Here is a 16713-nt window from a genome sequence, read left to right as displayed (position 1 = left end):
TGTTTGTGTCAACAGAGACTCTCTCCTTGACCAAACTTTGGTCAGGATCTTCTGAGCTCTCTTCTCCAAGCCTCCACCTCTGCACCTGTCCTATCTTTGGCCTGATCAGCCAGTCTGAGCAAAGTACACTGCTATGTAATCCCCCCCCCCAACCTATGCACCTGGGTGAGAGCATTAACCTTGATATTTGATTAAGTTCCTCACCTCCACCCTGGATATCTTTGACCTGCCTTGAGCAACATCCTGTTATATGGGTTTAGTAGGGATCCCTGTTCTTTGCATTTCTCTTGATAACTTCCCACCCACTGACCTGCACCCTCCTCCTTGGCTATAACTCCCCACTTATCCTTGCACTGGGAGTGGGCCTTGATCTCTCTCCCCTATTGCAATAGTCTTGAATAAAGTCTTTACCGTGTTAACAAGCATCGGAATAGTTGTTTCTTTTACTCTGTCCTCCACACTGTGATGGACCCTTGAAGACAGCGGCTGTACCATTTATCCCTGGCTCTCACCTCCCTTAAAGAGGCTGAGACTCTACGGGAGTGTTTTTTTTTGGGGGGGATTTTTAGCCAAAATTTTGGGAAACTCATCTTATTCCCATAATCCCAAAGACAAGACACAGGCTATTTTTATGTTAATGATCAACATTCAGAGCTCTAGAAGACATAGACTATTCTATAACCAATACTTTTATTTTCCATTCAAAACAAAATAAATAATCAAACGTTACCTATTCCATATCCTTACTCCTCGTCACTGATAAGGTGTTTGAAATTTCTCATGGCCACCCTGTCAGCACAGGGGACAGATAAAGCATGGTAGCTCCCAGCTCTGAGTCTCTCTTACATGCAAGAAGACTAGGTTGATGCTATGACCAATGACAATTTCCCTTTTCCTTTTTCTAGGACAGTTATTGTAAACTAGTATTTTTTTTAAAAAATTTTATACTTAGAAGCTGTATCTCTGGCTTCCTTCACTTGGAAGAATCAGCCATTTTCATATAATGTGGGCAATCTTTTCTGGAAAATATGAACTTAACTTTTTTTTTTCCAAATGATTCATAAAAACGTGCACACTAGATGAGAACATTAAAAGAAAGAAAGAAAAAATTCCACGTGGGGAAAATGGTATTAGAAGAACCTACTATATGGTGAGCAGGTCCGGGGGGTACCTGGTGCCATTTCCTCCTCCTCCTCTCGATACATACGAAGAGGCTGCTTCTCACCACTAAAGTCCCCACACAGCCAAGGGCATGCAGAGGCTCACTGGGTGGGACCTGCCCTTCAAAGCTTCCTGTGTGACTCGCATTTTGGTCACTGGTTCCGATTTCTCCATTTCCCATTTCAGAAGTGAAGAGGATACTCGGAAACCAGCCCCTCCTCGTCCTCTTTACTGCCAACGGGGTGGGTCTCCTGGTGTGATGACGGGGGCACAGGACAGTCATGCTCTGTTGGGCTTGGACATTTCTTTGGCTTGTCGCAGGAGAGAGGATCGCGGAATATAGTACTTCAGGTAGGGGTTTTCACTTTTCATGCTGACACTGAGTCTTGTGGTCAAAGCCCGAAGTTGACAGATGATATCAGCAGTGTGATACGTTTACACACAGCGTTTCCTTCCTGCTCTTCAAACGGCAGTGGGAGAGTTATTAGGGGGAACAGCTTTCAGTGGACTCCAAGCGCGGATGGGGAGCCCAGGTACCATAGCTGGGTGTTGGGTGGGAGTCGCTGAAAGGAATGATGGATGGCCCCAGCTGTCTACTGGCGACACTGAAGCCCAAGGGAAGGGAGTTAGAACATGAACATCTTTTTTTTTTTTTTTTCCCTACAAAATGGGCACAGTGAAGAAGATAGATACCTAGAGGGATGTATTCTTGTGTTACTTCACGTTTTTTTTTTTTTAAATGTAAGTTAGCTTTTTATCTTCTAATGTGTTTCTGAGTTGCTTTGTTTATTGTGATTGTCAGATTGTTCCACCAAAAGACTCCTTTGGACATATTCCACAGAGAGTGAAGAGGAATTTGTCTTATTTTGTGATTTACCAGAACTGCAGAAATCCCACTTGTACCCGACAAGTGAACCCTCACCAACAAGAGACCCTGAGTACTTTCCCTGCAGCGGTAGTAAAGACCTCTCTGATGTCCGCTGGTACCTACAACCCCAGAATGGAGACCCACTGGAGGAAATCACTAACAGATATCCGCATATCGTTCAGGACAAGACTATGCTTCGCTTTTTGATCCCAGAGATGAATGATTCTGGTTCATATGTTTGTGGACCCAGGATCAGGTATGTCCCGGGTGCTTTCCTATCTGCAAATATCATCAGATCCTTACTACCTAAATAAAACATGTATGTTCACAGGTCCTTGTTAATCTCCTAGGAGCCCCCAGGATGTGGCATGTTGTGTCAAGACAGTCTTGGAAATTAAGCCCCAGGCAAATTCACCCTGTGAGAACCGTAAGCCACATAAGCAATATCTACTTCTTGGTAGGATGGACTCCATTTATTGTCCCAGTCTCAGCTGCCAAAGTGAAACACAGAGTCCAGAGGTGACTTGGTACCAGGTGAGAGTGAATTCCGTGGAACTGGTGTAAGAGCATGGTTTTTCTGGTAACAACTCTTGAAGTGCTTGATAGAAATGTGGGTTTGAGAACCTGAGGTCTACAAGGACCCCAATGCTGACCTTGTACCTGAGCAAGAGACCTGACGATTCTAAAAGGGTCTGGGTCCTATGTAGAAGAGAGCACGACACTGGGATTCTCAGACTCAACCTTTTGATCAGCACCAGGAAAACTTCTAACATGCAAGTATTTCACACATTTGGGTAAGACATAGACCTAAGGGTGTCTGCCGCAGTCCGGCTGCAGAAAAATAACCCGGGGGGTGACGAACCACTTCTGTACGTTGATACAGCAGGAGAGGGAGCCGTGTATTGCAGGACAGGAGCGATATTTATACATTCCACACCGCTTATCTTAATTAGCAAAAACTAGATACAGCAGTCAACCAATAAGGAATCTCCACACTTAATGGCTCGCTGGCGTGACTTCACAAACCACTCCCTCTGGCATTTGGCCAGGCGCCATCCAGACTTGTTTGCAGACTCTAACAGGTGTCTAAGTAGAAGACAGGTGAGGTCATTCTGCTTTTTTTGGAAAGCAACGGATATTGCCAGCAATAGGGGCACCCTTCAAGGGCTTGAAGGTTTTTGCAAAAGAAACAAGAAAATGGAATCCTTTTCCTAAGAGGGTGCCTCCAGGAGGACTGTTTGGACAAACCCATGAGAGCCGGCTGGGAGGGCTAAGAGAAAAAAAGGATCGAGGTCAAGTTTCGTGATGATATTGAGTTTTGAATTATGTGAGTAAACTTCCATCACCAGAACACTTGACATTTACTTTTTGGCTTATAGTTTCTCCAAGTGCTAACAGATAGGTAAATGCTGCTGAGGCATCTCAGGTAACAGACTCCAATCACACTTCACCCCTGGGGGTGGGTGGGGGTGGGATCTGGGAATAGATCCAAGTTGACTCCTGCAACAACAAGACTTTAGAAATCACACAAAAACATTCATTTGGCTTTACAATATATACGTTTGTGACATAAAGTATGTTTTTAAATATGTTTTCTGGGTGAAGTCAAAGAAGGCAAGTTAGCTACCTTCTGTATCTACCTGGTGATTTTTATCCAGCACAAAACTCACGAGAGACTCCTGGGGGCACAGCTACAATGGTGAAAGGAGACCTTCCCTCTCGTGGTTCTTGGGACTCTGTGATGACGTGTGGACAGGTGTTACTAAATTCATTACAGAAATAAGGCAGACGATGTGGCTTGTGGTATTTTACAATGAGACCAGGAGTGCTGACTGGAGTGAAGTTTTAATTTAAAGAACGTGATAACTTCAAACATGAGGTGGTAAGAAGAGCTGGCGGTTCTCTTCATTATTTTCATTTCTCTCTCAAGAACAAAACTCCCCTGGGCTCCAAATGTTCATAACCTGCCTTGATGGATGACTGGCTGACAAGGTGGGCTGGGCTCAAGCCAGTGAAACAGTCGCGATGCCGCAGTCTGAAGGAAACGTGTTCGCACGTCCACAATCGTACACCTGGAGTGAACTCCCTTGCTCTTACAGTTGAGCACAAGCCATGCTGTAGTTTCTAGTTCTCTGCACACATTGCACAAGCTAGACCCTAAAACCAGATGACATTTGCAAAAGAAAGCTTTGTTTCACTTCTCTGGCCCATTTTTTTTTTTTTTTAGCAGGGGATGATACTGGGAATCGGGCCCTGGGTGCTGAACCACTGAGCCACATCCCCAGCTCTTTTATTTTTTATTTTGAGAACAGGGTCTTGCTGAGTTGCTTAGGACCTCGCTGAGTTGCTGAGGCTGGCCTTGAACTTGTGATCCTCCTACCTCAGCCTCCCGAGCTACTGGGATTACAGGCATGCACCACTACCATGCCCGGCTCTCTGGGGTTTTGACAGCAATTTTCACCATGTATTTCCTGGTGAAAGGCAAACGATGACCGTTGTTAGAACTGTGACAGATTTGAACAGGTCTTGGTTCGGTTTATGTTTCACGAGTTGCACATGGGTGTGTAAGCTCAAACACACTCACACGCCTATGGTGGTCTGGGAGTAGTGGACCTTGAGGCTGTGGCACACACCAGGAGGAGTGAGGACACTGAGCAGCAATAGCACCTGGTGGCCCTTTCCTTCATGCTGAACCCCAAGTCTCAGACGTCACAGGTCACACCTCAGAACCCTTTCTCTGAACAAATGAAGCAGACCCTGGCTGAGTGGAGAGAAAGATGACATTGTGGAAGTCCCTGAAATTGCACTGGGGTGCCCGGCAGATGTGCAGAGTATATCACGGAAACAACTCTGTGGATTTGGGGACGTCTCTCTGGAGGGCTCCAGAACACCTTCATAAACAACAAAAATTCAGGCTAGCGTGTGTTTTCCAAATCATCGTTTCCAACCATTTTATCATTTTTAATGAATAATTCCTATATTTCTGGGGCAGAAGGGGATGTTTTGATATATGTATATTATGCAGAATTATTAAATGAAGCTGATGGGTATAGCCACGCCCTTGCTTACTTACCACTTTTCATGGTCAAACATTTGAAATTTGGCTCTTAGGTATTTGGAAATGCACAATACAGTCACCCCGCTGTGCCAGAGATCTCAAGATGCATTCCTCCTGTCCATCTTGACCAACATTCCCCCACTCCCTCCCCACCACAGGCCTCTTGTAAAACCTCTCAACTCTCTACTTCCATAATTTCAGCTTTTTTTTTTTTTTTTTTTAGACTCCACATATACATGAGATCATGCACTATTTGTCTCTCTGTGCCTGGCTTATGTCACTGACCATGTTGTGTTCTGGTTCATCCATGTCACAAATTACAGGGTTTCTTTTTGAGAAGGCTGGATACTATTTCTTGGTGTTTGTCTACCATATTTCTTCATGCCTTCGTCTGTAACTGGGTTGATTCCACATCTTGGCAATTGTGGATAGAGCTGCAATTAGCATGGAAGCATGATGTCCCTTCCACAAACTGATTTCGATTCCTTTGGATGCACATACAGGAGTGAGATCGCTGCATCAGAGGGTGGTTCCATTGTCTTTTTTTTTTTTTTTTTTAAGGAATCTCTATAGCATTTTCCATAATAGTTGTGTTGATTTACATTCTCACCAACCATGCTAAAGTGGTTCTTTTCTCTTCATTCTTGCCCAAACTTGTCATTTCTGTGTGTTTTATAAAAGTCATCCTAATAGGTGTGAGGTAATATTTCAAAGCGGTTTTTGTTTTGTTTTGTTTTGGCGAAGCTGGGGATTGAACCCATGGCCTTGTGCATGTGAGGCAAGCACTCTACCAACTGAGCTATATCCCCAGCCTTCAAGGTGGTTTTAATTTTCATTTGTTTGATGATTAGTGAGGCTGAGCATTCTAAACACATTTTTGGTTATTCATATGTCTTCTTTTTAAAAATATTTACTTATTAATGTATCTTTAGTTTTACGTGGACACATTAGTTTGTTTTTATGTGGTGCCGAGGATGGAACCCAGTGCCTCATGCATGCTAGGCGAGCGCTCTACCAATGAGCCACCACGCCAGCCCCACATAAGTCTTCTTAACAGAAATGTACGTTCAGGAGCTGGGCACCTTGGCAGACGCCTGTAATCCCAGTGACTGTGGAGGCTGAAGCAGGAGGACCATGAGTTCAAACCCAGCCTCAGCAAAAGCAAGACGCTAAGCAACTCAGTGAGACCCTGTCTATAAGTAAAATAGAAAAAAAAAGGTTGGGGATGTTGCTCAGTGGTTCAGTGCCCCTGGGTTCAATTCCTGGTACTATCACTAGTACTACTACTACTACTAATACTAATGTCTGTTCACTCCTTGCCCATTTTTCAGTCCAGTTAGTTATGTTCTTGCAGTCGGGGTGTTAGAGCCCCTGTTGTATTTTGGATGTTACGCCCTTATCAGATGTATGGTTTGCAAACATTGTCTCCCTTTCTGTGAGTTGTTTCCTGTTTTCTTGGCTGTGCTGAAGCTTTTTAGCTGGATACAGTCCCACAGTCTAGTTTCGTTTTTCTTGCTTGTGCTTTTAGGGTCATCTCCTTAAACACTGTTACTCAGCAAATGTCCTGGAGCTTTCTCTGTTTTTTTTTTTTTAATTTTTTTTCCTAGAAGTTCCATAACAACAGGTCTTATATCCATTTTGAGCTTATTTTTCTTTATGACGTTAGATAAAGATCCAATTTTATTCTTTTACGTGTGGGTAATCAGTTTTCCCAGCACCATTTATTGAAGAGACTATCCTTTCTATATTGTGTGCTCTTGGCATCTTTTCTGAAAATCATTTCACCATAAACGTGTGGGTTTATTTCTTGGCTTCCTATCCTGTTCCATTGGTCCATTTATCTGTTGTTTAGGCCAGTGCCCTATTGTTTTGATGATTATCCCTCTATAATATGTTTGAAATCCAAGAATGCGTCTCTAGCTTTGTTCTTTTTGGTCAAGATTGTTTTGGCCATTTGGGGTCTATGGTGATTCTATATGAGTTTAAGGGTTGGTTTTCTATGTTTATGGAAAAGTGGCATTTGGATTTTGATGCGCGTGCATTTGGAAATCTACCCATGTTGCCTATAGGAGACTTAACTTCTAGGAAGGAGACACATAGACCAAAAGAGAAGGAATGGAAAAATAAATTCCATCCAAATAGAAATCCAAAGAAAGAAAGCAGGGGTTGCTATGCTGATATCAGACAAAGCAGGCTTTAAATTTATTGGATCATATTTTTCCTCATTCATTAATCGTCTCTGTTTTTTGGAGAATTTAGTCCATTTATATTTAAGGCAATCATTGATAGGTAAGGACACACTACTGCCATTTTGTAATTCATTTTTCACATTTTGTGGGCCTATTGTTTCTCTCTTCCTTATTTATGTTTTGTCTGTTTCCTGTGGTGTGGTGCTGAGAATCCTTATTTTTTACAGTGTGTGTGACTTCTCATTTTTGTTTTTATGGATATCACAAACTCACCCTAAAAATTTTTAACTTTTTAACAAATTATTTGAAGCTAATAACAACCTTAATCACAAACAAAAGCTATAGTTTCGCTCCTTAACATCTTCCTTTCCTGATTTTTGATATCAAAATTCATATATTCTTTGGAATTTGTATCCCTTAATGAATCATTGTAGCTAAAGTTGTTTTAGCAGTTTTGGCTTTTAACCTTGACAGTAGAAATAAAATTGCTTTAAGTACCACCCTTACAGTATTAGGGTATTCTGAAGATGACCATGTATTTCCTCCCATTGAGATTTTTTACTTTCACATGTTTTTCATTAACCAGCAGCCTTTCACTTCAGCTTACAGGACTGACTCCCTGTAGCAGTTGGCAATGAACTCCCTTAGGTTTTCTTTGACTGTAAAAGTTATTATTTCTCTTTCATTTCTGAAAGATGGCTTTTCTAGGCAACATATTCTTGGCTGGCAGGTTTCGTTTTGAGTTGTGTTTTTGTTTTATTGCACTTTAAATATCTTATCTCACTGTTTCCTGACCTGCAGGGTTGCTGCAGATAATTCTTCTGATCGCTGCGTTGGTACTCTCTCGAATGTGATATGTCTCATCTTTTGCTGCTTTTAGTTTTCTTTCCTTATCTTCCTTATTTGATTTTGATATCTCTAAATGAACTCCTCCTGATTTAAATTTGATTGGAGGCTTCTGAACTTCCTATAACTGACTGTTGTGTTTCTCAGATCTGGGAAAATTTTAGACATTCTTTTCTTTTCTTTTAGTTGTAGATGGACACGATATTTTTTATCTATCTATTTATTTATTTTTATGTGGTGCTGAGGATCCAACCCACAGTCTCACACTGGAGAGGCAAGTGTCTACCAGTGAGTTACAGCCCCAGCCCAGAGACATTATTTTCTTAAGTATATCTTCTAAGACTTTTTCTTTCTTCTCCTTTGATTTTTTTTTTTTTTGGTGCAAAAGTTAATTCTCTGATGATATTTCTGATTCTCAGAAGCCTTTTTGCCTCTTTTTTTTTTTTTCCTTTTGCCTCTCTGATGGAGAAGGTCAAATGCCATATCTTTGAGCCTCCTACTTTTCCCTTCTGCTTGATCAAGATGGCTGTTAAATTTTTTCTTTAAATTATTTTTTAGTTATCATTATATTCTTTATTTATATCATTTTAATTAGGAATCTCTGATTGTTTCCATTTAATTTTCAAACTCTGATTTTTTTTTTCACAAACTGCTTTTGAAATTTCATTCATTTCCTATACATATTTCTTTTCATTGTCTGACCTTGTTACCAAGGTCACGCTAAAGAGGATCACTCTGGATTCTTTCATAGTCACTGCATATATCTCCTTTTCTTCAAGGTCTGGTATCAGAGCGTTGTCAGTTTCTTCTGCTATTGGGGTTGTCAGATCTCCGTGATTCTTCATGATCTGTTGCTTTGGGGGGAACTTTACATTTGCAGAGACAGTCACAGCTTTTGATCTTTGGTACTGACCGACCTTCACTATTCAGTCTGTCTTGGGATTCGGATGGGCTGGCTGACAACTCAGACAGGTCGACTCGGGAGCAGGATGATCCAGTGGGGCAGGACCACTAGCTGGGCTCCATGGTCTGACGAGACCCCGCTGCCTGGGTTCTGGTCAGAGGAGCTGCTGTCAAGACTTTGTGATTGTCTCTGATCAGGCAAGGTGGCAGGTGGTCCCATGGCTGGGAGGTACTGTTGTTTGGAATCTGTAGCTGGTAGGGCTATGTGACAGGCTCCAGGGACAGGTGAGGTCTCTGGGGTTGCTGGTTGTCCCATCAGAGTGCACAGAAGTAAAGGCTCTATACGTAGCCTTGACCTTGTCTCAGGGCCCACGTCAGCCCAAGCAGAATAACTGAGGCTTGGTGGAATAACTGATCAGTTGCTACCCCCTAGCCTGGACAAGGCTCAAGGAGAGTTCTGGGGCCTGGCTGAGTCCCTGTGCTTGGAGTTTCTTAATTATTTAATGACTGATAAGTCAGAATTAAAGGAAGTTGTTCAAGAAATTTTTCTCCATATTTTCCTAATTCTAGATATATAATGAGAAAATACCTTGGGCATAGACTGTTTATAAATGATAATTACATGTAACGAGACAACATTTTTATGATGTCATTTAATCTTTGACACAATGCAAAATTACAACACAAGACAGTGGGAGAATTTCTTCTGAGGTGGCCTAGTGTACCAAGATATGGGTTTTGGGGATACTTTTGTGACCTACTATTAGTAGCATTGTGCCCTGAATAACATTTCCATTTGTGGTCCAAGACGATCCCTGTCATATGCCAAATTCATTTGCCACAGTGGTGACGTGGCTGTCAGGTAATTTCTGAGCCTTGTGCTCCATGGAAATTTTACTTATGACTTGCCACTTCTTCTTTTCATTTCCTTTTGGTCTACTTTGCGCATTAAGTGTTTCATGGTAACTGGCACTGTGTGACTTAGTGCCATGGAGAACTGGAGAGTGTAGAGACTGGCTAGACCCAGGCCTGGAATCCCAGCAGCTCAGGATGCTGAGACAGGAGCCTCATGAGTTCAAAGCCAGCCTCAGCAAAAGCAAGGCACTAAGCAACTCAGCGAGCTCCTCTCTCTAAATAAAATACAAAATAGGGCTGGAGATGTGGCTCAGTGGCTGAGTGCCCTGGAGCTCAATCCCTGGTACCCACCCTGCCTCATACACACACACACAAAAGTGTTTCTCAGTATGGAAGAAATACAGATAATTTAGCTCATAGTTTTGAAAGCTGTTTCTAAAGTTTATACATTGACTTATTCAGTTGTCTCATGGTGAACATCTTCCACAATCCTGGACAGTTCCATACATTAATTCAATAGCTATCTAACCAATGCTAAATCAAAGGAACTCTTTCTTTCCTTGTTCTGAACAGAACATTGATGCTTTTTCCTTGTTCTGAACAGAACACTGATGCAGCCAACAATTGTTTCTGGCTTTCAGTAGCCCATAAGAAGGCTGAAAGACCCAGTGAGCAGGTCTTTTTCATAAGAATTGTAATCAAGCCCGGTGTAGCTGTGCATGCCTGTAATCCCAGCTGCTCAGGAGGCCAAGGTAGGAAGATTGCAAGTTCAAAGCCAGCCTCAGAAACTTAGGGAGATCCTATATCAAAATAAATAAGTAAATAAAATTTAAAAGGGCTGGGGATGTGTTTCAGTGATTGCTGGCCATTGGGTTAAATTTCCAGTACCAAAAAAAAAAAAAAAAAAAATTCAATCAAGCAGTTCACCCAAGCAGTCTCAATTTCATGATCATAGAGTAGAATTTGTAGCTCTTTGTCTTGATTTCACATTTTAATCCTGTTATGTGCTAATTTGTTGGTTTTACTTCATCATTGTATGTGTCAAGGAGATTGAATGCTTATTTTAAATTCCAACACAGTAGCTAGCATTCTCAGATTTGTAAGGGCCACAGATGAAATATGCAAATATGCTATGTGATCATTCAAGCCAGGACAGAGTTTTCAGCGGCTGGTTCCGGAGGGGGTCCCTCCAGTTGGATTTGTCCGTGAATCCACTATTATGGAGCATTATTGCTTGAGCAACTGAATGGCACCCAGATAGCCTATCAGGGCTGGGGTTGTGGCTCAGTGGTAGAGTACTTGCCTAGCACAGGTAAGGACCTGGGTTCGATCCTCAGCACCACATAAAAATAAACAAATAAAATAAAGGTATTGTGTCCATCTACAACCAGATAGCCTATCATTCAGTCCACAAGTATATTTTGTTTAACAGGGAGATCGTTAAAGTATTTTCCAAATTAGACACTCCAATGAAAATATGGTGTGCCCACTCTGTCTGTCTGAGCCTCTGGTCTAAGTATTTAATCATAAATGAAAACGAGATGATTTTGATGTGATCGCTGTTAGTGAATACAAATTGTCTTATACTAACCACCACTTACTTCCTTTTGTAAGTAACAACAAGCCATCAATTTAATAATTCACTCAAGACCCTGGCTAGAGATTGACAACTGAACCACCATCAGTGTTTTCCATAATGTGTCATTTTTGCAATTAAAAGATAAACATTAGCCTAGAAGGTAAGTATATTGTTGTCATAGGATCATGCAGATACACGTAGCAAGAAAGAGCAGCATGGGCAACAGAAACAGAAAAACCAAGGGTGTATTAGTGAACGCTGAGAAGCTCTGTGCCAGAGAATTCTTTGTTGTATAATTAGGATTAGACTAAAGAGAAGGCTGTGGGTTGCTCATATGGTATCCTTACTGGGACCCTGTGGATGTTTTTGAACTTGAATCCTGATCCACAGAAATAGCAGTGGGAATCAGATGAAGGAGGCAGATACCAAAGATGTTTTCATGGAATAAAAGCAAAGGTTAAATACATCCATCAAAGTATATTCACAGTATTTACCAAGTTAGAGAAGTAGAAGTTGATTCAGTGAGAGATGTGGCAGAGAAGGGGTGCACCCAGAGATGGACACTGTGAGTCTAAGGTGAGGAGCATGCAAAACACAGAAACTGGAAGTGTGTACTGAATTACAGGAGAAATGTCGATCCTGGGAGTCCTCCCAGACCAGGTGGTGGGAGCCCTGGTAGGAACGCAGCAGTGTCGCCCAGTTCCAGGCAGCCCAGTTCCTGGGAGCAGAGCCATGTGCCTGGTGCTCCCTGATGCTCAGCATGTGTGGTCGCACTTGATGGTACTGGAGCCTGACTTACAGGCATTTTGCAGTGCTTCTTGGTGTCTTCATTAATTTTTTTTTTCATGCCTCAGTTCTTTCTAGGACTTTTTGCCACTGTCTACACAGATTCACAGTGTAGAATGGCTGTTCCTCCTTCCATAGATTGTTCACGACTGTTTCACGCCTGAGAAAAACAAAGGATTCCCTGCACCCCCACCTCAGCCTCTACCTCTCCTACAAGGATCTCCTGTCACTGACTTATTTGATGAATTTCCTGTCATCCTTGGCATAACTTCCTTTTTCCTAATTTCTTTGGTATTTTCTTTGCATTCTACCTCACAAAGTCTTCATGGTACACATGGAGCAAGATGGTCCTTTACAAAAAATAATAGATCCACTTTGGCATTACCACCCTGCCCAGGGCTCAGCTGAGGTCCTATTCTTAGCTCTGCATGTTCTTTCCATTACTTTCTCCTGTGATTGACTCTAATTTTTTTTTTATCACCCCGCTCTCTATCTTTCATCTCTGAATTTCCCTCCATGCTCTTAACCTTGCTTTTGAAGTGTTCTTGATCCTTGAGATGACCTGATAAATATCTAACCTGGTCTGTCCCTAGCTCTTGCCCTGGATTTTCTTCCTCTCTGTAGCTGCCCCACTCTGACCAGCCTGGCCCTCCTCTTAGACTTCCTGCCAACCTCCTGGAAATTTTGTCTTGGGCCACAGGAACCACATCAGAGGCTTGGCATGGGTTAACCCCTGATTCTCTCAGTCAACAGGCAAAATAGAAGGGAAAGACATCAGTGAAAACATGAAACTCAGAGTCAGAAAAATTTTAGTTTATTCTCATTTCTCTCACTTACCAGCCTCTTTCTTAGTAACTTTTACTTAAACTTCAGAACCTCTGTTTTCTCATTTATAAAATGGAAGAAATGGAATCGATGCAAACCAAGTCAGAGGGTGATTTGGAAAATCATATGTGATAATACTTGAGAAGGAATTTTTATAATCTATAGAAAACTGGATCTTATATTTTATCATTTGTGGTGTTTGTCTCTTTTCTTTCAACTTTAGTTATAAAAGGTATGCTCCTAGGACTCTGAGTTGGAAATTGGAAGGCCATGTATCATAGAAGCATCATTGTGCATGGAAGTCAGAGGCTGCAGGGATATTGGTGCAGCAGTACTCAGTAACTCCACAAGTATTAATTGAACCCCTACCGTTTCCCAGCCCCTGGTGATAGAGAAGTGATTATGATCGTCTTTGCTTGAATTTGCAAGAGCTTCCATACCTAACTACAAGTGCTTTTACTAAAACTGTCCCAACATGTGATTCTTCTACTTGAAAACCTTTGTTTCAAGTACACATGGATTTATTTCCACCTCCTTTACAACAAGCTTACAATTGCTGTCCCACTTGACATGTGCTAGAGAAACAGAACAAACATATCGGTGTTCATCGTTCATTGGCCTTTTCCATTTGGACTTTGCTGCTCATATCCATCAGATGTTTGCCAAATGACACATTCAATGGATTGCTTCATATCTTCGAAGGCTCTTTTCCCTGCCTCCTGTGAGCTGGGGCAGGGCCACCCAAATGCTCCCTGTACACAGTGCCCAGTACTAGAGAATGGATCACCACTCAGGGCCGGAGAACTTGCTGAGAAAAGGAACTTGTGTCCATTCGTCTGTGTCCACCACTATCTATATATCTAAACACAAGGGCTGCTTTCAACAAATTCAGAGAGGGGTATAAGTAATCATGTACTTAGTACAAATGGCCCATGCATGGAAATGGTGGTTCATGCCCACTGCTCTGGCCCTTCATATCCCCAGAGCAGTGGGCATGAACCACCATTAGGTTATGTTAGGTACGGAAGCTCTTGCAAATTTATCTCTAGGGAGCCACTGCTTGAGAATGAGCTGTAGCACACTCAGTGGTAAAATGTGGTGGGAGAGGTTCAAGTGCAGGAATCAGGGAAGAGCATGGTTATATAGTGGATGCAAGTGGGTTGGGGGGAAATAGCAGCAGGAGACCAGATAAGACCATGATGAGTTGTAAACTTTGTCCTAAGGGCCAGAGGGAATCACCGAGTGGGAAGAGACAGTGATAATTATATTTTAGTTCTGACTTTACTATGGATCCACTAAGAATAAAGTAATTGTCTCTCAGTTTTCCGTCATTCTTTGTGATATTTATGTAAATCCATTTACTTAATACCTTTAATCTAAAATTTATTGTTTTATCAGAGGTCAATTTATTCTTTTTTAAAATTTTTTTATTATCAGTTGTTCAAAACATAACATAGTTCTTGACATATCATATTTCACACTTTGATTCAAGTGGGTTATGAACTCCCATTTTTACCCCGTATACAGATTGCAGAATCACATCGGTTACACATCCACATTTTTACATAATGGCATATTAGTGACTGTTGTATTCTGCTGCCTTTCCTATCCTCTACTATTCCCCCTCCCCTTCCCCTCCCCTCCCCTCCCATCTTCTCTCTCTACCCCCTCTACTGTAGTTCATTTCTATCAGAGGTCAATTTAAAGAGAAAACTTTATATTTTGCTCTTATTCACAGAAAAAAAATGATCACAATTCATAAACACACACACACACAAATGTTTTTAAAATATTCATTTAGATAACATGCCTTAGAATCCTGTAAGTTTTCTAGAATATTCTCTGGGAAAATAATACTAGGTTTAAAAAACCCTTTGTGGGTTGATCATGTTTGTGTTCCTCAGAGGAACACATAAAGTTCTTAGGAAATGCTTCTTGTTTCACATGAGAACCTTACAATACATTTTTTTTAACACAATGTCTTCATGCACCGTGGAATATCATTATTTCAGACTGATCATCCTCATCTCTGGTTCAAATTTATGAAGATTTTCATAGCCACGATGGTTATTAATAAAAATTCTCTGGTTTAAGAAAGGTATTTAATTTTTTTATCTTTTGCCTTAGAATGGAAAACTCCTTTCTGCAGAAAAGAGCAGCTCAATTTTAGTGGATGACACCTACGTCTATCACCAGGGCACATACGTGTGTGATTATACCCCACCAGACCCTGCCAGCTTGAGTACCCTCAGAGACGTTGTTCAAGTGCTGACCATTGGTGAGTGGGATTCTTCTTATAAGAGTTGAGATCAAAACTCTACTGGACTAAATCAAATTATCTTCATTTGCCTTGCTGATTTTTTTTTCCTTTTAGGAAAACCAAAGAGATAGTTATACACTTGTAAACATTAAGGCTTTGCGTGTGGGCAAGCATCAATTTTCCCATCAACCCAGATCCCATCCCCTAAGGAAGGCCAAGTTCTGAACCATTCTCAAGATGTCCCAAATTGGGTTATCCATTCATTTATCCTTGATTTGCTTTGGTAATAAATTTGAAAGCACACTGAATGTGTTACACACAGAAGCTTTAAGCAATATCTGCACGTCTATTACCAGTTTAACATGTGTGACCGTTTTTCCACATCCTTAAAATCTTCTTCTTTTTCTTTAAAGAAACAAAGCATTGTAACTACAGCTTCAGGTCTATACCCTCATCCCCTGCCATGATTTTCTTGTCCCTGTGAGGTCACTACCTTATAATTTATGTCCTTTGCATTGGTACTTATGCTGCATATGTATGCATCTGTTAATAGGATATTGCTTTGTGTTATAAAATGGTTTTTGTGTCATAAACCATTTTATTACCTTGGTGTAATTACACCAAGGTATCATTTATCGCCCCCTCATCAGCAATGAACAGCTTCTCATTATTCACAAGTAATATTTAGTTTTATCAGAATTTTTTGGTTGGTATCAAGTGATGTTTCCTTTTGTTTTGTTTTTTTCTCCTGATTTATACTTCCCTGACTAATAATGAAGTTCAATACTTCATCTTATGTTCATTGCCCTGTTGGAGTTCTTCTGTGGCTTATCTATTTTTGCACCAAATTTCCACGTAGGTCATTCTTAACAGATCTGCAAAACTCAGCACCAATAAGCTATAAGATATAATTCATTTAAAGATTGACCTATGTGCCTAAAGCATAACCAAGTCAGTCACTAATGCTTTGGACCCAAGATCTTCAGACCCATTGACTCAGCTCTTAGTAAAGACACCCATCCATTATACTTCCTCTACTTTCCCTGTAAGATAAAAGACACGTGGAGCTCACCAGGACCTCCTTAAACACTCTTGCCTATCCTTGGCCTTCCACCTACATCTACTTCAGATCTCTACCATTTTATTGTGTGTCAAATTTCTCCTTAGAAGAGAAGGTGGAGCCAGGTGCAGTGGCTCAGGCCTGTAATTCCAGTAATTCAGGAAGATCAAAAGTTCAAGATCAGCCTCAGCAACTTTGCAAAATTGCGTCTCAAAATAAAAAGGGCTGGAGAGGTGGCTCACTGGGTGAGCATCCCTGATTTCAATCCCCAGAACCAAAAAACAAACAAACAAATAAATAAATAGTAAAAAAGCAACAACAAC

General features: G+C 41.3%; 1 protein-coding gene across 1 annotated transcript in view; it reads left to right on the top strand.

The window, feature by feature from the left end:
* Positions 1-1350: 1350 nt before the first annotated feature.
* Positions 1351-16713, top strand: part of Il18rap (interleukin 18 receptor accessory protein) — a 28677-nt gene continuing 13314 nt past the window's right edge. The window contains 4 exon segments of the mRNA XM_078029800.1: positions 1351-1512; positions 1964-2285; positions 2380-2563; positions 15198-15348. Coding sequence (XP_077885926.1) covers positions 1443-1512; positions 1964-2285; positions 2380-2563; positions 15198-15348 — 727 coding nt within the window. The 5' untranslated portion in view covers positions 1351-1442.

Source organism: Ictidomys tridecemlineatus, chromosome 12, assembly GCF_052094955.1.
Source record: "Ictidomys tridecemlineatus isolate mIctTri1 chromosome 12, mIctTri1.hap1, whole genome shotgun sequence".
NCBI lineage: Eukaryota > Metazoa > Chordata > Mammalia > Rodentia > Sciuridae > Ictidomys > Ictidomys tridecemlineatus.
This window is presented reverse-complemented; position numbering and strand designations above follow the sequence as displayed.